Here is a 25,662-nt window from a genome sequence, read left to right on the forward strand (position 1 = left end):
TTAATAATCTTTAGAGCAAAGTGAGCTCCGGGTGGTGGCCTCAGACATCTTAGTGCTGGCTACCCTTGCGTGAGAACCAGGCTTTTGTATTCTTTCAAAGCAAGAGCAGATACCTTTGCTAACAGAAATTGTTTTCACTACTGGAACTAAGGACTTTTCTCTACTTTTTCACAATGCTGTTCGTATTTGTCTTATGTCATGCTTTTTAATGAATATTTTACCAGTAGAAAACAACGTTATTTCTGATGTCATGCACACCAACACAAACCATTTATCCAGGAGCTGTCTCCAAAACTTTCTGAATTCCAGGGATTCCTGCTTTCCTTGTTGCTACAAAAACATTGCATGTCATCGCTATCCTAAAGATTCACGCAATATTTTACTAATGTGACGTCTGAGGTAAGTATTTTCATGTCGAAATTTTATTAGAATATGTAAAGCAGTAATTAGAAATGCAGTAATACTGACGTATCTATCAAAGACCTTCAAGCAAGCAATAAAGACACGTGTGAATACGTGCTCCATGTTCTCCGACCATAGAAATCTTCTGGTCATGGAAGCAAAGTACTTCACCTCTGCAGACCTTTAAATGATAAAAGTTCTGCTTGCAGATTTAACCAGTCAGATAACCAGTGGAGTATCTGACCTCTGAAAGAGTCTCAATTCAGGCTTAAGACAAAAGCCATTACACCAAATTTAGAATAGAGAATGACTGAGCAGTCTGATGGACGGATCTGCAGAAACAGCACACTGAAATTGCTGAAAAAAATCTAGGATATTGGCTCTTTTCCTAGGTTTTCAGTTTTGGCTGAAAGTTGCAATCACAATAAACAGAATTGCTACGTCTTGCACAGAAGTGCCACAACCCAGTGTCCCCAGAAACTGAAACTGGAGCCACTCCAAGCAATCAAACACACTCATGAAACAATGGTCAGGGCTGAGTGGACTTCCACACAATGGCAGGACAGGATAAGCCACCTACTTAACTTTCTGTGCAAGCAAGATATTGGAAAGGTGTGTGATTATTTGTACAGAATATTTTAAAAAAACAGGTCAGTAAGTTGTTCTCACAGCATATACATACATATATACAAACACACATACACATATCCCCTTCCTCTGGACTTTGTGGCTTTTAGTCAACCAGGTCAGCCTACAGGGTTTGCACTTGCACGGGTACCAACAGCAGGTAATATTAACAAAAGAAAATGGAAAAATCACCTGAAGAAATTTAAAAATAGAGTTGAAAACCTTGTAGTTCCATGCATCAAAGGGAAAAGTAATTAACTATGAATATTTTTGTCTAAAAGCAGAAAGAAATGCGGCGTGATCAACACCTAGGGCACACAAAAATGTTCAACCTGTGCAGAAAATGGGGGGAATCCTTTCAGTCATGGAGAAACATTTGCAAAAACCGCCTGATTTCTGGAATTTACGATGTGCTCTTTTTCTTGTACATCTATAATAATGTCCGCTGCACAAACCAACACAAAAGTTAGCAGTACAATGTCCAGTACACACAACATACCTGAGCACATATTGCCTGGTGTCCTATAGAAACCACAAAATTGGTATTCTAAAATGCCTTCCCTTTGCCTCTTCTGTGTATGGCACTTAGGTCAGTCATCACGACTACAGTAACGAGGAAGGCTGAAATTAGCACTCTCCAGAGCATCCAGCCCCTAGCAGGATGTCAGCAGATGTGACTGTTGAATGACAAAAAGCCAAGCGCTGAGAAATATTTCAGAATACTGTAATAGCCCAGCACCAGGTAGATTCTTAAATTAAAACACAGACCCCAAAGTTACAGCCAAGGGAATTCACTATCCCTTGAACGTGGAATTGATCTGAATGCAATTACTTTACTCTTTTAGCTCCATTCGACTTTGAACTAAACATCAATTAGTGCACAAACATAATACTGCGAGATCTGTTAACTCCAATAGTGACTTCTCCATAAAGGATCTAACGCCGATTTATTGGCCTTCATTTAACAGCTTTCAGCAATCACCAATATCGCACATGAAAGCGCAAATTCATTTTCTGATGGTCACTTAAACCTTTAATTCTCATGATAAAACTCCCTCAGTCTTAGTTTTAAACCCCCTAAATTAGCAAACAAGCCACCACATAATATATGCTATAAGCATAGGTCTTCTCTGAAAAGCTGGGACCTTCAAGTGCTTCAGCTGCGATGCACGCCATTGAGCCATGGCCAATATAAGCTAATTTGAATAATCAATATGACAACCTTATTTTTCTAATGCAAACAGGATTGATACAGTAAGGTGTCTCACTGCCACATCACAGTCATGGCCTCTTTTAACCCCTAATTAGATTTAGGCGATTATCCCTGCTCTTCCTTACAAGTGTACAGCCCGGATAAGAGATGACAAAAGCTATCTGCCACTTACTCAGCCTTTGCAGACTGCAGGTTATGCAGGGAGATACAGGGTAAGATCAGCAAACAATTGTTATTCATATCATCTCCAGTTTTAAGATAGTCACAGTTTTCCATACATGCTAAGTGAAAATAGCCCAGAGCATTAGGTAAATGCAAAACGCTTAAGAACATCAGGGTTACACAGATGGAAATTCAAGGTGATGTTAGGGAATTAATTCAAATTGGTTATCACAAAGAAAACTATCTAGCAACGATTTTCTTTTTCAGACGGGAGATGCTGAGTTCTCAACAGATTGGCGCTCATTGTTCATTTGTGTGAGCGTTTTACATGGATATTTCTAAAAGTCAAACTTCGAAGCAGCAATCCCAATAGAATTACATAGCTAAACAAAGTACTAAAAGACAGAGAAGATCTATTACAGAAATGTAATCACATTTCATTTACAAGAGCTCTTATCTCAAGCACTTAAACATAAAATTTAAACAGTTTTCCATTTTATTGTACTCAGTATTTGAGCTAATAAGATATAAAAGTATAATCATGTTAGCAACATTTCTATTGCATTACATAAACACAGTCCCAGATTAAAGGCAGACCAGGAAACACAAAGCACAATGCTGCATATAAAACCAAACGCGTTTTGCCGGGCAGAAACAAATATCACCGGCATCACGTGTGAAAACTGCCGTGCTAAAAGGAGATCCCATGTTCACGTAACGTCTGCTCCCGTACGGACCGAAAGAAGTACTCCCCTAGGCATTATACATAGGTGGGCACGTTTAACATGCTTTGGTAACCAAAAGAGAAGTCTTGCCCTGCAGTACGGTTCTCTTAGCAGGCTACACAAGGACAGGTCTGCGAGGATCATGTGTCCAAGTCAGGTGCAACCCTCTCATGGGTAAAAACAGTTGGTAAAAATGGTTTGATACAGAGAAGAGAGATGAAAAATTGTTCCCAGTTTCTTAAGTTTCTCACTGGATTGCTTTGCTTTCTCAATAAAATAAAATAAAATCCTATAACAACGTGGATTTTTTTGTGTGTTTGCCAATACAATTACCAGTTACACAAACATTGAGTTTTTCTGTAATGAAATTCGCAACTTAACTTTAGGAAGAGACGGTAAGCAAAGACCAGCTGCTGTAACAGGACTGTTCACTGCAAAAATGCCTTCGGTCTCACAAATAACCCAAAGACCTGCAGAAAAAACACTTGGTGTCTGTCGCTCACTGGAGTCAACTGGACAAGTACACGGACATACACTTCCAAGCATCTACCATCTAGATCTAAACATCTAACATCAATTCTTTCAGTTACTAGAGCCTACATGTTTAAAAAAAATAGTGTATTTATGAAAATAGAAGAAGATTTGAGGTACTCATGGCAGGTAAGAAGGATGGAGTGCACAATTTCCTTTTCCCTGTGTTCTTTTCTCCATCCCTTCCTCTCCGTACCCTGCCCAGCAGTGAAAAGGAATGGAAGGTAGGCTCTGCGTTGCAAGGAGAGGCTGCCAAGCAGCAAGAGCTTAAATGCCACAATGAAAGCCAGAATATCTCAGTCCGGACTTGTACATAATGGGAAAGGAGAAACAATGGAGAAAAGTTGATGGGAAGAGAAAAACATTTTCAAGTTCTTAACATGCCGCAGAGCAGAACTTTCAGCATAACGCTTCTGTGATGTTTTTTTCATTTCCATACTGTGCTTTAATCTGTACTTTACTGAAAATAACTGAGCAAAACCTTCAGTGTTTCCCATTAATCTTAGTACAGCTATTTCTCAAAAGGAGAGATCTATTTTATAACCTTTAAAGTTAACGGAAGCAGCTTTCAACAAGCTCTGGAGCTTAAAGCTTATTTTGTTTTTTTAAACAAATTAATTGGTGGATTTGACTCTTTTGTCCTCATCTATACAAAACAAATCTTGACCTTTTAAGTAAGATTTAATAAGATTTAATGTTTTCCACTACATAGAAGCTCCTACCTTCTACTCCATCTTCATGCTCACAGAACATCCTGACTTACAGAGGACCAGCCATACATTAATTACAAGTAGAAACTAATGCTACAGTGTTATCTAAAATTTCATACCAAGAACATTACAGGACAAAACCAAGATTCTTGTTGAGAAAAATAATTTTATTTATTTATTTTTTAGAAGCCCTATCACTCCTGCCATCCTCAGAAGTCGAGCGTCCCAGTATTGGGAGCATTTTCCAATCCAACTCTGATAAACATTTTCCTATTACATTGTGTGTATTTCTTTAATATTTTTCAAAGCACAAAGCAATACCCACCTGACAAGAATCAATAGGAAAAAAACCTTTTCTCTCTGACACAGTGTGATCCCATTAAGTAGCCTTGAGAGATTCTGATCGGAGCAGCAAAGTCAGACCTTCCTGATCAATTCCTTAATCCATTTTGAGAAAATACACTGATCTTGCTTTTTCCAATTTCAATCCAGGAAAAAAAAAAAAAAATCATTCTCACCATAATTCACCATTAAATAGGCCTTGTCTTCTGAGAACTTCAGCAGGTGGAAGCAGATGAAGAGCAAGTCAGAATCCAGGAGAATCACCAGGACATCTAACATGCTTCCTCTGGGTCTTTCCATTTCTACCCTGAAAGCCACTCAAAGCATTTCCCAGCCTTGTCCTTCATGGATCTTTAAAGATGTTGCTCTCAACATTATAAATAATGCATAAATCATGACCTGAAATGGAAACGATTCCAAGATCTTTTTCCTCCAGAAAAACCTCAGTTCACTAGGTTACTGCTAGGGCTGCCATAACCCATGAAAAAAAGGGAATAAAACCAACACGATGCTGAAGGCTCGTCCCAGTAAAATGGGGTGCAGGCTGGAGATGATACACGCTAAGAGCTGGTGGATTCTGCTGCAGAACTGAAGATGTTTTATTCCAAGACTGGATGAGTCATTAAGAGCTTGTGCACATGCCATATTATGAACTCTGACTGGAATTAGACTTGGAGACTTAGCAGCACAGACTGAAGGTTTAACAGGACACGAGCCCTGCCTTGAAGCCAAGAACACGCTTTAGAACTACAGCGTTCGTTTCTTTGCAGATCCATCTGTATTTTTTGGTTTTCTTCTATTTTATTTAGTAACCGAGGCTAAGACCCCTGCAGTAACAAAAAGACCAAGCAGATCTCCAAATGCAGCTCTTGCCTCCGCATCCAGTGGGGGACACAAGAAGAGGACGGACAGGGAGCGAAGGGCTGACTGCCGCTGCGTAAGAGCACCTTGCCCAGCGCAGAACCAGGAGCGGCCAAGGATGACACACGAGGCTGCAAAGTATATCCTTACTCTTTTTTTAACCAACACATTCTTTCTTCCCTTGCTAATATAAGAACCAGATGGTTTATACTGCCTATAGCAGGTAAGTCCAATTACAGCAAAAAAAAAAAAAAAAAAAAGTTATCAAAAAAAATAAAGAAGGTGAAAGCAGTGAGAGTTTGATTACATTTATTTTACACTAAAATATCTTTTGGTTGGTATTTTTTTTTAGTCTCTTGTTTGCTTGCTCAGAGGAAGCAGTGCTTGCGTGTGGTGTTTTGTTTTTCAACCTAAATGATTGCTCGGGAGCCCTCTGCTTTAGTTCCATGCTAGCGAGACACCGGGTGTATGGTTAGGTGATTACTGTATCTCTGCAGTTCAGTATCTGCAGGGTGTCTGAACGCCACTAACTACTTAAACCCAGTAAAGAGATTACAGCTCACACTAACTGGATTTTCACAGCTCCGTATCATTCAGTTTGGATTCCTCATACATAGATTAAGGGAGTCCATTAAAACAATAGTCAGCTGCTCGCAAAGTGCAGGGTGCCTTGGTTAAAAAAAAAAAAAGAGCCACATGTTTACATTCAGAGGGAACGTGTGTGTGTACACGCGTGTAAATGAAGTACTCCGTTAGAAAGAATACTCTCTATTTAAGGAATTAATTCCAAAAACAAAGATAATGCAAATTATATAGTTCTGAAAGGACAATCATGGTTGGCAGTTTTAAGGACTGCGTAGTTTTGAAAATTTTAAACAGCTTAAAGTAATGTGTGTCTTTGAAGATATTGCCCTCAAATGGATTCCAAAATCTACTTCTGTAAATGCAGGGAAATAGCATGTCCTCATAGTACACAAATTTAGCAGGAAAGCTAATTTAACAAGCATCTCTAACTGATAATCTCAACTATAAACCTAGAACACAAAATCTGGATTTTGTACTTCCTACCACTGCAACGTTGATTTTCTTTTCTTCTTTAGAAGTGTTAGAAAGTGCAAAAGTGAGAGAGATTCACTTACGAACAGTCCTTTTGATTGGTAATGGAAGTATCCCATCCACAAGAGAAGAGTGTGGGGTTTTCCAGGCTTACAAATATATTTCTAATATGAAAATCCTAAAAGGAGGCAGGATGGGACCCTACAGTTCAGAGCATGAGTACCAAATTTCCCTCAGTGAGTGCTTACTTCTTCCAGCATTTCCTAAGTGTTTGCAATAAACAAGTAACAGTACCACACTTGCTTACAGTCTAGCTCAAGATAAATTAAAGAACAAATTAAAATGAAAAAGTTACTCTGTGAGTAAAAACTATTGACTTTCTGGACCTCATTGTTCATCGAAATCTTCTGGACAGATGTGCTCCAGAGCTTACACACGTGTGCTCTGTCCTCGAGTTCACACGGCGTTTTAGAGACGTCTGTTAGTGAAAGGAAAAGAAATACCAGATGGTGCTGTCTCAATATCACAGCCCATTAAATAAATGACCATCCTTTTTAGACTTAAAAGAGGATTTTTAGCAAACCAAAAGAAAAACAAGTCCAAAGCAGTCCAAACAACAATAGCAACAAATCCAGGTCAAAGGCAAGTGACCCCGGAGCTACTCTGGGCACACGGACATCTCTTTCCTTTTCAGGGGGAAACTCTTACTCTGCTTCCCATTAGCCCTTGGCTGGCTTCCTCTGGAGGAAATTGTCCTCATTTGGCCTTTCAGCTGGTTCCTTCTCAGCATCTTCTGCCAACAGACCTAATGAATTCACTTCTCTAGAGTCTCTAACAAGTTTGTAGGTGCCACCAGCACCCTGTGTCCTGGAGCACCTGGATGGGAGAGTCCAAGTTATTTAATTCATTTTTTCATTCAGCAAATAATAATTCATAAAGGGTAAGTATGCACAAAACAGATCTCAAAGAACCACCATGGTTACACGGTAAATAATGACACCCTCAGTTATCAATATGTTTGGATCCTGCCTATCCGTAGTACGAGGCATTTGTAACCTGCCAGCACTGTGCTTTAAGCATTTCACCGTGTGCAGTACCTGCAAAACCACTCTGGTCTGTGGTCTTTACTTGTAAACCTATGAAAGAAGACTAAGCACACAGTCCCTATAGATTTCTAGGTCAGAATCCTATTAGGAGGACGAGCGAGGCAGCTCCAGGACCCATCGCTGAGAAGTCTCCAGCATGACTCTGACACAACCGATCATCTACTTCAAAGTTTCTGGACGAAGACTGCTCTCCCATTTTGTTCCGCTCTCAGATGTGCAAGCAGATCTCAGCCAACGTAAACACCAGGTTTCCTTTGTGTCGGCGAAGTCCAGCATCACTTTGGAATGCCTGAGCTTCTGAGAAACCAACATCAGTAAACATCAAAAAAACCAAAACACTTGGAAAGCTGAGAAAAGCCTAACCCTAAAAAAAAATCTATCATTTATGGGTGTTTTCAAAATGGTACATCACATCCCATGCCACCTGAGCACTTCTTCTGCGGTCTTCACTCAAATCCAGGATCTCACTGCCTTAAAGACCAGCTGACACAATTTTCAATGAAGGAAGTATTTTAATGCATTGCTACAAGACCAACCACTACCACGGTATCTGCATGATTTCACCTCTGCGTTTAGAGGACATTAAAGAACACCAGAACATCTGCTTGGAAAATCTGGTCCCATTTCCTTTTCCTCTCGAGATTCTTACCACAAAAGTCTAAACAAAATATGAAAGTTTAAGGTTTTTTTTAATCGTTAAGAGTATTGATCTTTGGCCTGCAACAATTTCTAAAAGAAGCACAAGTCACATCTGCTTTTATATGCAGTTTTAAGATGTATTGACAAAGACTGTCAACACAGTGAAGGCACATGAAATTATCCTTTAGGACAGTATGTGCATCTAAGACTCGATGACGACGGAAAATAAAGACAGCAAAATCTGAATCATTACTTTTCAATGCCTCTGATTACAATTCCTTCCGGCAGCAAAGCATCAGAAATGCAAGACTTTTAGCTTACACTGTGTGGAGTTGCACCTCATGAGGTAGCATAATGTGAAAAAAGTTCTGTGTAGGAACAGGAACGTGGGGAGGGGTGAGGGGGAGAATTCCTGGCACTGAGAAAATACACTGAAGTTATTTCTACATGAAAATCTAATTCAGATCTTCGAAGAGCGGCGTATTCTTCTGATGCTACAGTCAAAAAAGCATCATCCAAGGCAGAGTGGCAGAAACCAGCTGCTGCTGACAGCGGAACACCAGCAAAACAAAACAACACAAAACCCACCAGGCACTGATCTTTTCATTTGCACTGACCAGAGCAATATGCTAAGACTGAAGCATTAAAATATCTACATTTTGTTTTCTTGTTCAGTAAGTACGTGTATTTCTAAATAAATTACACTGCAAAACCACTTCCAAATCATTTCACAAAGTCTTCATTTCAATGAAACCACTATTTTACAGCTAATTCACCCCTACCATAATCCCTGAACTACACTTACTTCTCCAAAGGAGTTGCACTGTTCCCTACATTAATCAATAAAAGAGAAATAAAGACTTAATTTTTCAAAATGGAAATAAAATGAAATCGAACTGAAATCAAAAAATTGAATTCAAACCATTGGATGAAGCACAGGGCATAAATTAAAAATAAGTTAACTGAATACAAAACCCCAAAATTATTACAAAATTTGAGTGCAGCTGCGTTCAGGACTCACCTACTGAGCTCTGGTGGCTGACAACCAGCTACTTCACGGATTTGGCTGAATTTCAGATGCCAAGACAGTCAAGATGACCCTAAAGTCCAAGATGCACTGCTTCATCTATTAAAAGCAACACTGTTCTTAGAGACAAGGAAAGGTGCCATGAAAACAAGCCCAGCGACACGCAGCCTTGTAGGATGAATGCACCTGAAGGTCAGATAAGCAGTCACACCGAATTTGGGAGGTCAGGGCACTGTTCCCTCCAGTACCTGGGAAGTTACATATACCTCACAAAACGTTATTATGGAATAAATCAACTTCTGCTAGGTAACAAGCCCCCCAGTGAAAAAAAAGAAAGTGAAGTACTGGTCACCTTGCACCAAATGTGAAAAACTCCAATTCTGCAGTCAACAGAAAGGGTTTTCTGTTTGTTCCCTGTTTGGTTTTTGCTTGTTTTTAAATACAGAAATTTAAATATTTCCATATAGTCAAATCTGCAGTTCAAAATAATCAACTGCAGAAGGCTTGCCTACCAGAAGTTATTTCATACTTCACATTTCTACATCCTGAGTGTGTCTGGCACTAACGGAGATAAACATTGCAGAACAGAATTGTCTGAGTCCCGCCTGCTGGCCAGCTGCATTTTGTTAGCGTGTGATCATGCCAGGATCCTACTAGGGTTCCGTTTTCATTATGTTTTCTATTTTTCTTTTAATGAATGTTTATGATATAAAATGACACAAATAGGAACTAGTGGTTGTTCTTCCTGGGATAGTCTGTTCTGTGGGCAAGCGGTATTAATGCAGAATTTAAGAACAATGAGATGAGACCACCCCCAGCCTCATGTACTCACTGCTGATGCTTACCTCGGGAAAGGGCGAAGTATGCCAATGCTAGGGCTGATAAACTACTTCTGGGGAAATCATAACAGAAGTTATTAATTACAATAATCAACCACTCTAATTAATAACCTAAGAGGGACATGTTTCAGGAAAAGGTAAGCAACCACATAATCACAGTTGCTCTGCTCCTTCCTGCCATGCATTGCTCCCTTTATAACCCTATTTCTATTTCATGGACACAAGCACCGCGGAGCACCCAGGACTGCCAGACACCGGCCAGGCACAGCCCAGGGGTGAGATCTGCTCACCTGCGCTCGTGGCTCACCAACAAACGAGAGAAGTTTAGAAGCCAGCGCTAAGAAACTACCAGCAGCTGCATTACAAAACCAGAATAAGCCCTCTAAAGACACTCACCCAAGTGCCCACTGCTGCTCCTGCATGCTACGAGAGATGCGGCCACCCAGGTCAGCTGCTGTAAAGGCAGAGCTCAAGAGCAGAAGGCAGAGCTACTCAAACTGAACTTCACAGAACGCGTGAGCTTAATCAGCGTGTGCTCCCCCAACTCGGCTAAGCCAAGCCCTGCATCCAGAGTAACCCCGTTAAACACAAGCATTGCTGGAGAAAAAAAAAAAAAAAAAAAAAACAAAGAGAAAGAGCTGGAAAGAAAGGTAAAGACAGAATAAATAAATAAAGGAGGGGGGGTATGTTGTTTTTATTTTGTTTCTGGATAAATAACTCTCTCGCCATGGACAATACAAATCCTTCAAAGCCCGCTCTGTAGGAAGTCAAAGCCATCGGTTGGCATTCAAAGACACCCCAGGTCGGATAAGGGGACTCAGCCAGACAGTGTGTAGAATTTTAGAAGCTTCTTATCTGCTATCCTTCAAGAAGCTACAAAAATAAATTACTGTAGCTCACAAGTATGATCTGGCATCTTCAACTTTATTATAACAACCTCTCAGCAGAGGGACTGTAGCTGTTTTAAAGGCCTGGTAATTTAGCCCAGACACTAAAAACAAAAACATTCAGATTAAGGAAAGATTTTTTCCCCTCTCACAAAAGAACAAAGAAAACCCTGCTGTACATACTTAAACTATTTTCCAACACAGCAGTGAAACAGTTTTGGTTCAGCTTTCAAAATACATTCTCTAATTTTAAACAGATTTTAAAGAAGTTCTATGATTTTTCTACAAATTATTGTGTTTAATACGGACAGATGGCCTCAGAGTCTACTGTTCTTGAACAGGGCATTTTACTACCATCCAATTCATTCGGCTGTGGATAAGGGTCTCTCATAATTTTTATTATAAGCACCTACTGTTGGGTGCTTGTAACGCAGCAGTGAAAACCTGATCACGGTTGAAACATGATATGCAAGGTTCTGCCCAGAAATAATCCTTAATTATTATCTTTTGAATCAAAACTTACCAAGTACGCTATTTTTCCTTTGAACTCGAATTGCAAAAAAACTCTTTCACAATATGACCCTCATAAGCTCTTTAAAAGAAGTTCTAAAGACAATCCAAGCAGCTAAAACGAACTCATAAATTAGACCGAGCAGTACAAATTAAACCAACACTGTAGCACGCTGAACATCAATTTATATTTGCACATTTCTGCTACTTGATAAATGTATCTTGTCATGTAAGATTTTAAAGAAGAGGTCTTAGTGTGACAAAATCAGTCTCAGTGTGACAAAATCCCATTTGTAAGTGAATAGAGATGATTGAACACAAATACCTTAGGCCAACAACTACAGAGATTACGTTTTGGAAGCAGCATGTGCATAATTGGATCAGATAAACACTAACACTCTACAGATTTTGAGAGCCACCTCTTGTTGCGACAGACAGTACGGAAAGTGATAAGCCACTAGCCCTTCGGACTGCCTGGCCGATTAACATAAATGCCACACCCCGAGGAATTGCTCCCGACCTGAACTGAAGCTTGGTAATTGCTGAGTGTGTTTTAGACCTGAAGAAGGCTTCACATCTTTAAAAGCACCATCATTTTTCCCAACTCGTATCATGTACTCTAAAAGAATAATGCTGTACTTCCCAGCGAGTACTGCTTCTCTGTTGCCCTTAAAGCGTCGTGGCTACAGCTGCACAATTCTTAGATTAAGTTTATGAAAGAGTTGAGCAGAGCAGCCCGCTATCACCAATACCATTCAGGCTGCAGTGGCACGCTAGAAAGCATTCAGAAACACCAGCAGTGGTAGAGCCACTTCTTACCTCCTCGCCCTTCCTGCTGGCATAACCCTTTTTAGGACTACGGTGGGAGATCCCTTCTCTGAAAGCGACAGAAAAGCAGCAACACAGAACTGTAGAAGAATTAATTTGGGTTTAGCCCTCTTTATATATACAAAAGCCCTTTTTGCCGACAGATTTGTTCACCACAAAAGTAAACAACAGTTGCAGATTCCTTCTGCAGTTGAGGCATTTTCTAAAAACTAAACTCTGTAAGAATACGTAGAAATTCTTACACTTGCCAAACCTATTAAATGATCATCAGTCTCCAAATGTTTTCCTTCACCTCAGAAGTAACAGAAATAAAAGGATGCAGTGAATGCATAAGCTGCGTGTTTACCACCTTTCTATCAGCAAGGCTGGAAAGGCAGGTGTACAACAGAAGTGCTTCAAACCAAAAACAAAGGTATCACTGGCAGAAGGAAATATTCTGTAATAAACAACAGGGTCTTACTCTAAAGTAGTATATTACTAATTTCACATACTACCTTATCTTTCCATTTTTGACAAAAAATCGTGTTTTGTAATGTTAAGATTACCTAAAAATTCCTAAATTTCTCAGCAAACAGTCTGAGATGCAAGGATTTATGCTGATATGCACGGATCTGTTAAAAAACTTGGTGTATTAGTCCCTACGAAAAAATCAGCATTTGCTTTCCACATGCTAACCTATTCCTTCGCCACAAAAACATAATAAACAGTTGCTAACACCAAGCAGAAGAAAAATGAAAAAAAGATGTTCATGTGAACTGTCAAAGCCAAATTTCCCAGAGTAAACTACAATTTTCAGATGTATTTACTTGCTTTTTAAGAGCAGAGTGTTTCACTGTTCTTCAGCATAACGAACGCCCAAAACGTGCTGAAAGTATCTTTCCTTCCAATCAAACATTTAGCCTTCGCCACTGGTGAAAGGCAACAAGATCTCTTTACAAGATCTCGTCTTTTTCAATAAATTTTGCATGAAAACATGTTACCCAAGCACAAAGTTGCCTGCTGTCACATTGGAAGTATGATAAATGTTTAATGAAAACAACACCACACAGCTTGGTGTCAGACAACAGCTATCACACAGTCCTGCTTTGATCTGAACAGACACTTAAAAGGAGTTCTGAGCGTGCTCTGCACCACAGAACTCTATAACCTATATGCAAATAGGAGAAAATTACCATAAACGACCTCCTCCTGCATCGCGTGGAAAGAGGTAGGGAAAATATGACAAGCTCCAAGAGCGTCTGACTGCTGTCAAACTCGGAGAAGCCCGATATTCCCAATTTACTCCTAATGCCTTCTGCCAAGCCCCGAGAAGCTCCTCGACAGGCGGCTATCGCCCGAGCACCGTCAGCAGAACCTCCTGGCCCGCTGCCACGACGGAGCGCTGAGAACAAACCTCTGTGAACGCTGTGGTTAAATGCCACTGGAAAAGGTCCCCTCGACAGAGCGACCTCAAACCCCGGAAGATCTAAAACACGGAATTAAAAGGAAAAATGAATAATATATTTGGGAAACGAATTCTTAAGCAACATAATACCTCTCCGAGTATTTCAGTAGTCATGAGGCCATTAATGCAGAAATCGGTAATTTAATAGGGACCAGAAATTAAAACGGGTGGTTGGGTTTGATTAATGGCACAACACTTCTTTTCTTCATAACAACTGAAAAGCTGCTCTTAATTTATTCCATTAAAATTTGTCAAAAACACTTTAAAAAGTAATCCAAAATTCTCCAACTAAGAAAGCTAGGGGGAAACTAATAAATCTAGCAAAAGTTGTTTAAAGCTAACAAGTTTTTATGACTTCCCCCCCCCCAATTAAACAATGAACAATGATTCTTATGAAAACCATGTCTCAGTGCCACCACTTATGCTTTTGACCTAGTGAAGACTTTAGACACTAGAATTGCATACAGGTCAATGGAAACGCGTAGGCGAGTTGCTTTAAGGCACGTGGATTAAAAGAGCACAAACCTGCTGGAAAGGTGCCGTAGTAAGTACACGTTTAAGTAAATCAGCACTAGAAGGCAGTTTTGGAGGTACACGAATATCACTGGTATGCACAAGTTTCTGGTGCTAACAGAGCATTTGGAAGAAGGAACTCCGTTAGTGCCTGACCCTTTGCAGCAGCCTGCAGGACAGGGCCTGGGGGCCATGCCCACCCCGCGAGGTGACAGAAGCTGCTCGAGGCCCCCCCAGCTCACCAATGCACGCCAGAAAACCTCAGCCTTACCTGTCCCCGTGACGCTGTGGCCGTGCCGGCAGAGCTGGAGGCACTTTGTGACAAGATGCACACACTGCTCTGCTCCGGCTCCCGACCCCTGCTTTAACAGACCCTCCCACGGCAGCATCCCACAGCGACTCACACCAAGTGTACCTTCAGCAGAAAAAGTCGGTTTGTCTCTACTCAAACTAATCTCTACAAGAGAAGCTGAAAAAAGACAGTTTCAAAGAACACCAGCACAAAGAAACCAGTTTTTGGAGCAGGCGCCGCAGCCTGGCAGGGTTGGCAGCGCCCTCGGGGCTCTGGTGGCACCCTCAAACCATCACAGGACCTAATAAGAATAGTCCATTAGTTTTAAAATATATATATACATATATATATTTGTATTTCCCACACTTGATACCCCGCTAGTAAGAATTCATGTTAGAACAGTTACGGGCAGTGGCACATTTGGAGGATCAAAGACAAAAAACCTCTCTGTGCCTGTGAGCCAGGTCCAGTGCGGCGTACACCGGCTGAAGAAGGCACCCTGCAACATTTGGAGAAACACTGCGCAATCTATAGTGCATTTTTAAAAGGTCACTGATGTCCACGACTCAGGATATAGTCTAGCCAATACATTAGTAATTGAAAGACCGCGCAATAAAGAGCAAAGCTTTCCTAGTGCCGCTGTGTTACGCTCTGAAGCCAAAGAAGAACGGGGGGAAGCCAACAGACCCTAGAAAATACGGGGAAATCACAGAGGAGCAGGGTTGGAGTCTGGTGGGCTTGGGGGCAGAGAGGAAAGGTTGTTCTAGTTCTTTAGAAGCAAGTAATTGTCTTCATGGAGAGCTCCAGCAGCACTACGGTGTTGTCTCACTCCTCTGACACAGAGACAACGGTCTCCTGGTCTTTATTCGGAAACCTTTTCTGATCAGTGTCACCTTTTTTTTTTTCCCTTCATTTTTTTTCGGGGGGGGGGGGAATAAAAGAAAGAAAGGAACAGAAAAACAGGAAATGAGGCAGCCAATTGTAGGACCTGATAAACTACTTCTGGAGAAATAAACCTTTGCTTTTTTTACTAAAGCAAAATTTAATAAAAGAAAATCACTAGACTAGAACTTACTGGTAAGAGCTAGACACCAGATGTCCAGTGTGCATTATAAAACTTTGCAGGGACAACAGAAACTGACAACGCATCACAAAATGTATATTGGTCCTTATTTGATCGATTCCATTTTATTTATAAAACCACACAATACATCAGTAGATGCAGTGCGTTCTATTCAATTGCAAAGGTGTGGTAACACCTCGATGCAGCGCTTGTCACTAAAGCTTGCACGAGACCAGGAAGGGCAGCTACGTGCACACAGTACGAGCCCCGGCACGGTTCTGGCGTGTAGTAACGGTCCCGAGCAAGAACGTGCACAATATCGCTGCTGCAGCCGTGGGTCTGCATGACCGTATTGGAGAGCCATGTCGTTATTGCAAAGAGAGAAATGTGATTTGAAACTTGGCCTATGCGACTGGATGAACAGAAAAAGCTCGAAGGCCAAGCAAGTGCTTTTACTCTGGAAATGCTGGCAGCAGTTCTGCCAAAAAAGTTGTATTGTTTATTGTTTATATATATATATATATATATATATATATATTCTTCCAGGCAATAAGGCACTTTCTCCCACGCATTGCAACAGAAATATTTATAAATATATATATATACACACATACATACATACGGGAACACAATTCAAACAACTACTATGAGATAAGTAGACAAAATCAAACTCTTTAGTTCAGATTACTTGTAAAATGGAAGGAAAACAAATAGCAGCGCAGTAGGTGGGTAACTACTTAAGAACATTTCTTGCTACCTGTTTGTCTTCAGCTTTATTTTACACAGTTTATGCTGGAAATGAAATTATCCTGATAATATGGGAGATGGATCTCTTTCTGTTTATGAATATTTTAGGGTATACTGCTTTTAAATTTGCATTGCTTTACCTTTTAAGTGAGCACAAACCTCTTTCAAAGCTTGATAGACCTCTCTCAACTCTGCTCACTGTTTTTTTATTTATACCAAGTACTGTCAGATGCTGTAAATGAGCTTCCCAACCTAAATCCAAAGCAGCTGTTACCGCAATCTCTCTCCATGATGGCTGAACAAATAGTATATCCCTTAAAACATTTCAGATTGTAAGAACAAAAGAGTTCAGCTGTTTTGCTATGACTGTAATACAGCCTGTCTCCACCAAATAGCTGACACTCATCCAACATTCGAGAAGTTCAGTGCTCAGCCTTAAAGAATATTCACTGAAACAGAGAATGCCAGGAGGATGACAACTGGATTACCATGTCAGACTTCTTTTACTCTGGAAACCTATCAAGATATTTTCTGCGAATACAAGATCTACTTTGAAAGAACCTAAAGTTGCCTTGATTTGCAAAACAAACAAACAAACATAAAGCGCAGCTCTCATTTTGAGGATTGGGAGAAGGAAGAAAAAGCCTAGAAAAGATACGTGTATTTATCCTCCAAATATTCTGTACAGCAGGAAATACTCTAACTAAACTTGCCTAGGCTCTTTAGGTTTATTTCCTACTCCTTATCATGTTCTATACACGTTGTACTTAGCAGCCTATTGGAATATATAGGAATATAGTCATTCTGATGAGCTCTGATCAAGTTCCAATTCCTTCAGCTCCTTCAGGCTTGCAACTCAGATTTAATTCCTTCTTGACTGCAAGTAAGAAAAAGTATCTGTGTCTCCCAAGTGTCTCCCCCAAGCAGCTTGATCTGAGGTGTCAAAATGAATTCTCTCACACACCAAACCATACAACGGGAATCTTCATAATCCAATCCTCCTCTTCCTTTCCTTCACTTTCAATACGTAATAACCAGGAGCCAAATACCCTGTGATAAGGGCTGACTTTTCAAAGACTGAATCTATACACCAGTTCTCCCAGTACAGCTGTTTCAGTCACTGCAGGAACAAACATACCATGGAGCAACCCATCTATGCAAAGAAAATGCAAGTAACACTCATCCTGAAATACCTTCATTTATGCAAAGCCGAGGCTATAAAGTTAACTAGCACTGGAGAATTTACATTGTCTTCTGATTTGGCTTTAGGATGATCTTCCTTACAGCTTTCAAGTAGCTGTTTTCCAAGAAATACATTCCAAACGTACGTTAATTTAAATTGGAAAGTAGACCTGGCCCTTCATGTGTCTTTCCATGGAGTACCTGCAAGAATCTATTCCAAAGAAATTGAATGGTAAGTTGAAAAAAAGCACCATTAATATGTCAGTTACAGCAGAATAAAACGTGTGTTTTTTTTCCTGCCCAAACTAGATCCAACTTAAAACAAGAAAAAAACCACACAGCTTTTTCAGCAAATGCAGATGCTGGAGGAGGCCTCGCCTATCGCCTGCTCACTGGCTCTCAGATGAAGACATTGACAGAGCAGGTCCTTCTAGTGCTTGCTCGTCTCTTCCAGCATGAAGCCAGCTGGGTGAACAGCAACATTCCAGCCAGGGCAGCAAACTGTTGTGCTGAAGGGGACCAGCGTCAGTCGCAGAATCTGCTAAGATGCTTAGCTCTGGAGACAAGCTATAATAAGAGTTATAATTCTAGCCATACCCACAAGAGGACATCTGACACCACCACAAGACAAAAATCCTGAATTATAACGTATGCCCTCAAAAACAAAATTCAGCAAAACCAGCTTACTACCTTTGGCTGACCACAGCCAGCTACAAAAGCCTTCAAAGCTACTGGGAAACAAAAGATGGTAGCTCAGTGCTTTGCTCAGACAGAACAAACGCATGACTGAATCTCGTTGCTGCTGCAGAAAACGAAGAAAAATGCCAGAAGCCCACAGATGTACAAAGGCAAAAGGTTCACTGAGGCTGCGTTGTGTCATCCTCCTTCCCACACATCTATAAACGAGGGAGGACAGGTGAGCTTCCTTGGCTAAGGAGGCCTTCTCTTTCCCGTATTTTTCACCCCTGAAGAAAATAAATACATCAAGAAATGATAGCAAGGAAGAAAGCCGAGAGCTTGGGAGGCTTGAGGAAGTCTCCTACAAAGAGACAATTATAAAACACCTTACTTATCCTCTTTTTTCTTGGAGAACACACAAGGCAAAAAGACACTGCAGTACCTCTCTCTCTTCCTAAATACATGCATGCGTTTAGGAAGGAAAACTCTAAGTTCCTAATTCACTCTCACTGGTCCGTAGCAGAGTATTCCCTAGACAAATAACTGCATCAAGTGCAAATAGCAATGGAATCCAAGAGCTCTGTATTTAAATACGTTGCTTTGCGAAACCTTTAACAAACAATAACTTGATGCTGATGCAGTCTAAATCTTCAGAATGACAAATAACTGCAAAGGAAAACAGCTTCCCAGATCCATACTCTCTGTACAGACACACTTTGATCACCATTTGATTAAACTGAAAAACACGTCCCCCCCCCTCAGAAAAATTGATGAAGCACAGATTATATCAGCATCATCCTGGGTATATTTCATTTGGTAGTCTAATAACGCTCCAAGTAAGAAATCCCTGCACAAAGTCTACTGGTCAGTACCTGGGCTCAAAGGAAAATGGACTGATGTCATAAAATGTTTCTATTATCAGTTTGTACTCTTTGTCCTAACTACCTTGGAAACGACCCAAACAAGACATTTGGTTTTCGGATTTAGCATAAGCGATTTTGTAAATTATCAAAATATAAAGGTAAATTGTTTGCTTCCAAAAAAACTCTGGGCACTTCCGAGTTCTCCCTACAGCTTGCAGATATTGATCCCTATTATAAAAGGACATAAAGTCAGGCAGTATGCTAATAAAGCACTGCAATATATTCCAACATGATTTAAGATGTGCTTCTATACAAAGTCCAGAAGACCTCTCACGCACCAAATGTATCGTGCTCAGTATGGATTCTTGCCCTGCTCAGAGCACTAGAATCTACTTCAGGAAAAAAAGATTGGGCTGCAACATCCCGGCTTCTCATTCTTCCCCAAGTACCAAAACATATTCAAACTTCAAGTAAACAGGTAACAGGCATCTTGTCTATGACATACCACCAACATTTCAGGGGCTCCGAGATAGTGAATCCTACTGAGGGCTGAACACATCTGCAGCAACAACAGATGAAATCACAGAATCGCAGACTGGTTTGGGTCGGAAGGGACCTCAAAGCCTCCCCAACACTCCCCAGCCATGGGCAGAGACCTCTGCCCCCAGCCCAGGCTGCCTAAATCCCCCCGGCTTGGCCTTGGGCACTGCCCGGTTCGGGGCAGCCCCAGCTCCTCGGGGCAGCCTGCGCCAGGGCCTCGCCGCCCTCATAGTAAATATGGCACGTGGGTTAGTGAAATGGGGAAAGTAGCACTTGAAATGAGTGGCCAACACCATCGTTTAAGTTCCCAGCAGTCCACGTACAAGTGAGAAAAAAAATAAATAGCTAATCCAGAATATTTGCACAATCAATTACCTAACCAAGGACAAGCAGGAACAATATCTGAGGGACTAAGTAACCAATATCGACAAGATGTAAAACCAAGCAGGTTATCGTGAGGTATCTCCATGAACACTGGCGGAGGATGTTCCTAGAAATTCCCATTTAGCATTGCAGTGGGAACACACCAAAGGGAAATGCATGATGGAGGTTGCATGACGCTAAAGGTTGCAAGAGATCAAGATGTATAAAGTAGAGGTAATTACGTAAACTGCCTTGACTGAAAGCTGTAAAAAGAAGATCAACAATCTAAGTTATTTCAAGCAAAAATTAGGCTGGCGGTATGTTTTGAAAGGCAGTCCATCATTCAAGCACGGCAAGTACTTCTACTGAAGCAATACTTTGAGCCACAAATGAAGCCCAACAAACTTCTGTCAACACAGAAGTCGGGATGAAACCCACCACACATGGTGAAAAACAATTTTTCATAGGAAATTATCTTTGTGCTTTTCAGTACTCTTCATTTCTTTTCCTTAAACTGGTTATAATGCATCAGAAATTGAGTTACATTCATCTACTGAAGAAAATCTACTTAGCATATTTGCAAGGCAAGGGAAAAAAAGAACTGTTAATCATTTAGTTCAAATGACGCCACATGCCAGAATTTTAAAATACTCAGAATCATGTGATTCAAAGAATTTTAATAATTTCCACTTTGTTTACATAAGTAGCATGCATTATACAAAGAAAACTGTTTTTTAAGAAGTAAAACTCTAAATCATTGCCTGTTTTTATTATAGCTGCATTATTTGTCATTTCACTTACCCATGCTTCGCGCCATATATCTCCTTCTCTTTTCCTTTGCCTTTCTCTTTTACTTTTTCTTTCTCTCTGCCTTTACGCCGCTCTCTTTCGCGAGACCCACTATGAGTTCTCCTATGAGTGGATCTTTCACTACTTCGACTATAAGAACGTTGACGAGGTCTTGATCGCGATCTACACAAAATCCATAATATTAAAATTTAGCAATTATACATTTTTCACCATCACTGTATGTTAGACTTGTTATCTAGTCCAACTATTTTGAACTCATTTTCAAATCATTTAGTAATTTAATATTTTTAAACAAAAACCTTCCAATTTCTCAAAGAAAAGAAGAAAGCATTGCTTCTGTTCTGAAGGAAGAATGCAAAGTAAATTAAATCATGCTACACGGTATTCAAGCATTAACAAAATAATCAAGTATTAACGAAGTAGTCTTCAGAGCTATTGAAGAAAGAAAGGCTGGAAAATCTTTCTTAAGCGTTAAACACCGCATTCTTAAATTCTGATCAATTTAGCTTGGCAAATAATTAAAGATTTTACAGATGCTACTAAGTGCTTGTATTTACATATTAAATACTTCTACTAACAATGTTCCAACAAAACAAAAAAGTGACATTTACAAAACCCTAACTTTAGCCTGCAGAGCTGACATTTACACACTTTGTTTTTACATTCAGGCTTGAAACACGCTGCAGAAAACCTGTAAATACGCCAACCCGACAGGCCCAATAACGCAAGAAACTGCATACAGGTGCAAGGCTTTGTGCACATACAGTCCTCCGGTTCTTGGCTGCAAGCTGGCCATAGGATACTCTGTTCTCAATCACATTATCCACTCCTCTGTAATAAATTTGTGTTGTTACTGATACACTTGAATGAAAAAAGATCAAGTCGTACTACAATATAATGCTTCTATGCGTACCCAAAGCTGTTTCTAAGTGTATCTCATGATTCCCGATTTTTTAGATGATTTTCTAAATGTAATTTTATAATTTATTACTGATCAATACATCTCTGCTGATGGTACATGAGTAGTTAGGTCTTTAGCTACTTATGCGCCTTTACAACGCACATTTAGGAAAACAGCAACTCAAGTTTCCACTAGTTTCTATCACAACGTACATCTTCCTAAAAGTTCTGATCGCGACTTTTTGAAAGGGCTGGGGATAGGGGAGAGCATTTCATAAAATCATATTAAAAAATTATTTAGCACCTCTTGGACTGCAAAACTCCAAAAGCCTTTAAAAGCAAAATCCCATACAGAAGATCACTCAATTTTAAAGGCAACAACTGTTTAATAAACCTCCCCAGTAGAACAAGCAAAAGAAAATACTACATCCAGATGAAGCTATAAATCAAATTTAGGAAGAATGCTGTTATTGAGCCTGGAATTTGTCCAGCATACTGGGGTTAACATACCTACTCCTGCCATCAAGCCTTTTAGACTAGCACCAGAGGTCAGAACCTCAGTTTTACGTTTCATTCAGCAGATGGCATCTCTTGCAACACTATATCTTCTCTTATTGGTCACAGTATTAGCTCTCATACAATAGGTCGAATTACCACTTAAGGGGAGTATTATGAACTACAGGACGTTTTCTGTCTCAAAACAGATTTTTATTATTTCATCACAAATTACAAAGCATCCACCTATTCTTTAGCTCTCAGGTGGAGGAAGTTTTGTTTTGAACAGAGCACGGCAGATGAGATCACTTGGATGGTAACCACGATTTCCGAGAACACTGCAGGTAAGATGCAGAGTCAGAAATACTATATATAATTTAAAAATAAAAATGAAAATGCCCTATAGCAACACAGATCAATTCCATTTGATGAAACGCCTCTCCTTACTTAACAGCGTAGTCCTTCAAACAAATACCTGAGGAATCTGAAATACCTCTTGCTAAAGAGCTCTCTTTCTCAGCTCAAATTTGAACTTGTTCTCCCATCTACATTTTGGGGTTACAAATAACAGCAAATTCAGTTCAGATTAGATGGGTGCTCAAATCCTAGATTTCCGTTCATTCCGTTGTTAAAGTAGAACAAACAGTAGGTATAATTCACATGCAGCCGCTCCGCCCTGTGATGGATCCACACAGGGATGTGGCCTGGTACCTCTCTCCAAAGAGGAGTTTTCTATTGTTGTGCAAAGTTTTTTGCAAATATTTTATTTTTCATTATTTCCTCTCAATGCTCCAGATCTAGAGCACTCCAAAATAAAACAAAATCAGTCCAAGTTAATTGTGTTTGCTTACCTGGATTACAAATAGTAGTTGTAATGCACAGATAAGGCAACACAACTCCAGAAACACATCTGTTACTGACGTACTGGTCCCAGTCATGAAGAGAGGCAAAGTAAATAAGGAAAGCTGAGGAAAGGGAACAAGGAACAGCCTAACTTTAATGCTGCCTTCAGCTCTTCCAGGGATTTTATCTTGTTGGTAAGTACTCCCAAAAGTAACTGCCACCTATATCTTCCCTCTTACAGAAGAGTTCAAAACCCCTCAGTATCCAAAACCAACCTCATTTCCTCCAGCTCTGAGGGAAGCTTCAATCCTTTACAGCCTTGTGTAATTAAATCCACCTGTTAATACACTCCACATCTAATTCTGCAACACCAATTTCAATGAACCAGGTGACAACAGGATTACTCGGCGAAGAAGCCACGATTACCCGTGTAGCTTGACTGACTGCATTAACAGATGCCGTCGTGTAGACATCAGGACAGAATTAGGACAATCCTTAAAAGCAAGTCTGGAACATTGTAGCTTCGAGCCTTTCACTTTGCAACCCATGTAACTTTCTCTACTTCATTTCTACGTTTTTTTCCCCCCTGCGCAGGGGCAGAGGGGAGGCAGAGGAGCGGGCTGCAGCCTCCTGGCAAGGACGTACCCACACAGCCTCATTCCCCGGTATGCTGCTATTTTAATAAAGCTTTTCTCTTTGCATAAAGGCCCCAAAATCCTAAAATACTGTTTTAAGAATACTTCATACAAACTTTCTGAAGGCCCTACATTAAGTCCAAAAGCCTCAACAGGCTCCTGGCAGTGGAAAACCATTTCATAAAGTGAAAATTCGAGTATATGAAGTCGCTGCTCTAACAAGTTGCAGTGCTGTTCCATCCCCAGCATGGATGAATTTACCTCTATGCTACCATGGATCAGTATTAAAATATCCTGTGATATATACAGAAAAAGAAAGAAAGATAAAACTTTACGGAATGGAGTTATAAGTCCAATGTGCCAAGAAGTCACAAGTAAACAAGTATAAAAGTCCGTGGATCAGGCGGAGAATAAAGATCTATTTTATTCCGTTGCATTTGTTTTTAAATCCCAATTATTAATATTAAAGCAAGTTGCAAAGTGTTCCAATTACAGAAGTATTGGAGGAAAAAAATCAGGCTGGAGAGTAGACTGCCAGCACGCACCCCCCTTCCCCCAAAGCACCGCGCACAAACACCCACCCACCATGCCAAAGGTTAAGTCATTTAGTCAAGTTCAAAGATCTTCAAAGAGTTCTTAGATCCAGATAAGCCCATATGTTACCAAAATTCTGTGAAAAGCTATTACTTTCCAATCTGCTTTTCATGTCTAACTTACAGAACACACAGATGCTTGGCATCACTCAGTATCCCTAAATTCTCACACCAGATAATCAAGGCTCACCAATAACTTTCCTATCTAAAATCCTAAGAAATGTCTTTATTCCATCAACACTTAGTCCACTTGTAAAAATTGAAAGTATCCATAAAAGCCCATTCAGTTACTGCACAATAAGTGTTAATTTGCTAATTTCTTCACAGGTAATCAATTAAAATGTAAAATATTGGATAAAATTAGTTGCACTAAATTTAACAGCTGCTCCATAAGCATAATTAGTTTCACAAGGGCCATATGTATTCTGAACAGAGACAGAGTTGAAACAAATAAGCAGATTTTAAAACAAGTTTGAGGAAATCTGCATTTAATTAGCAGGTGGGCACTACAACTGCATAATGTTTTTATACATTTATATTTATGAAGTGACAGAAGATCTAAAGGCTTTTTAAAATGGCGTTTATTGTTTGAATGGGAACTGTTTTGCTGCATGCTAAAGTGATTTAAATCCTTATAGCTCTGCTTTGAAAAAATCATAAATGGTGAAAGAAAACATGTGGAAAACTGTAAAACTAGAAAGAATTTGCGACAAAAAGCAGATACACATACCATAACCAAAAGGAAACTACACTTAATTAAATGTACACTACATCTGGAATATCAGCCTAATAAAACGTGAAACTATTAATTTTCATTGTTCTAAAGGAAATGAGGTCAGTGTCGTTTAGTATTTCCCCAATTATATTGCACTAAAGCATTGAGCTATATCTTATAGGTACAATCTAATCTTTTCAAAACACTACAATTTGAAAGCAGCCACTGAGACAGACTTTTTTAAATGGAAAGAGGAATTAGAGTGCAAATACAAGAAAGCTCAAACAGAAGACAGTGAGCATTCCTGCACTGAAGGTAAGTTTCTGGGAAAAAAAGAAAAAAAAAGTGACTTTATTGGCAAATAACAATCACCACTCAAATGAAAGTTTCTGAGATGTCAAGGTCTTCACAAGTATTCTAAATATCTCACAGCTGATACAACTCTTATTAGCTTATTATAAGCTCAACGACCACAAACAAAACCCAACAAATTCAGGCCTCTTTAATACTTTGGCAATAAA

General features: G+C 39.9%; 1 protein-coding gene across 1 annotated transcript in view; it reads right to left on the reverse strand.

Moving 5' to 3' along the window:
* RSRC1 (arginine and serine rich coiled-coil 1) overlaps window positions 1–25,662 on the reverse strand; it is a 137,089-nt gene that overhangs the window by 85,311 nt on the left and 26,116 nt on the right. Inside the window, exon 5 of the mRNA XM_035334677.1 lies at window positions 20,952–21,122. Within this exon, the coding sequence (XP_035190568.1) occupies window positions 20,952–21,122 (171 nt within the window). The remainder of the gene's footprint in view (window positions 1–20,951; window positions 21,123–25,662) is intronic.

This window comes from Oxyura jamaicensis, chromosome 9, assembly GCF_011077185.1.
Source record: "Oxyura jamaicensis isolate SHBP4307 breed ruddy duck chromosome 9, BPBGC_Ojam_1.0, whole genome shotgun sequence".
Classification (NCBI taxonomy): domain Eukaryota; kingdom Metazoa; phylum Chordata; class Aves; order Anseriformes; family Anatidae; genus Oxyura; species Oxyura jamaicensis.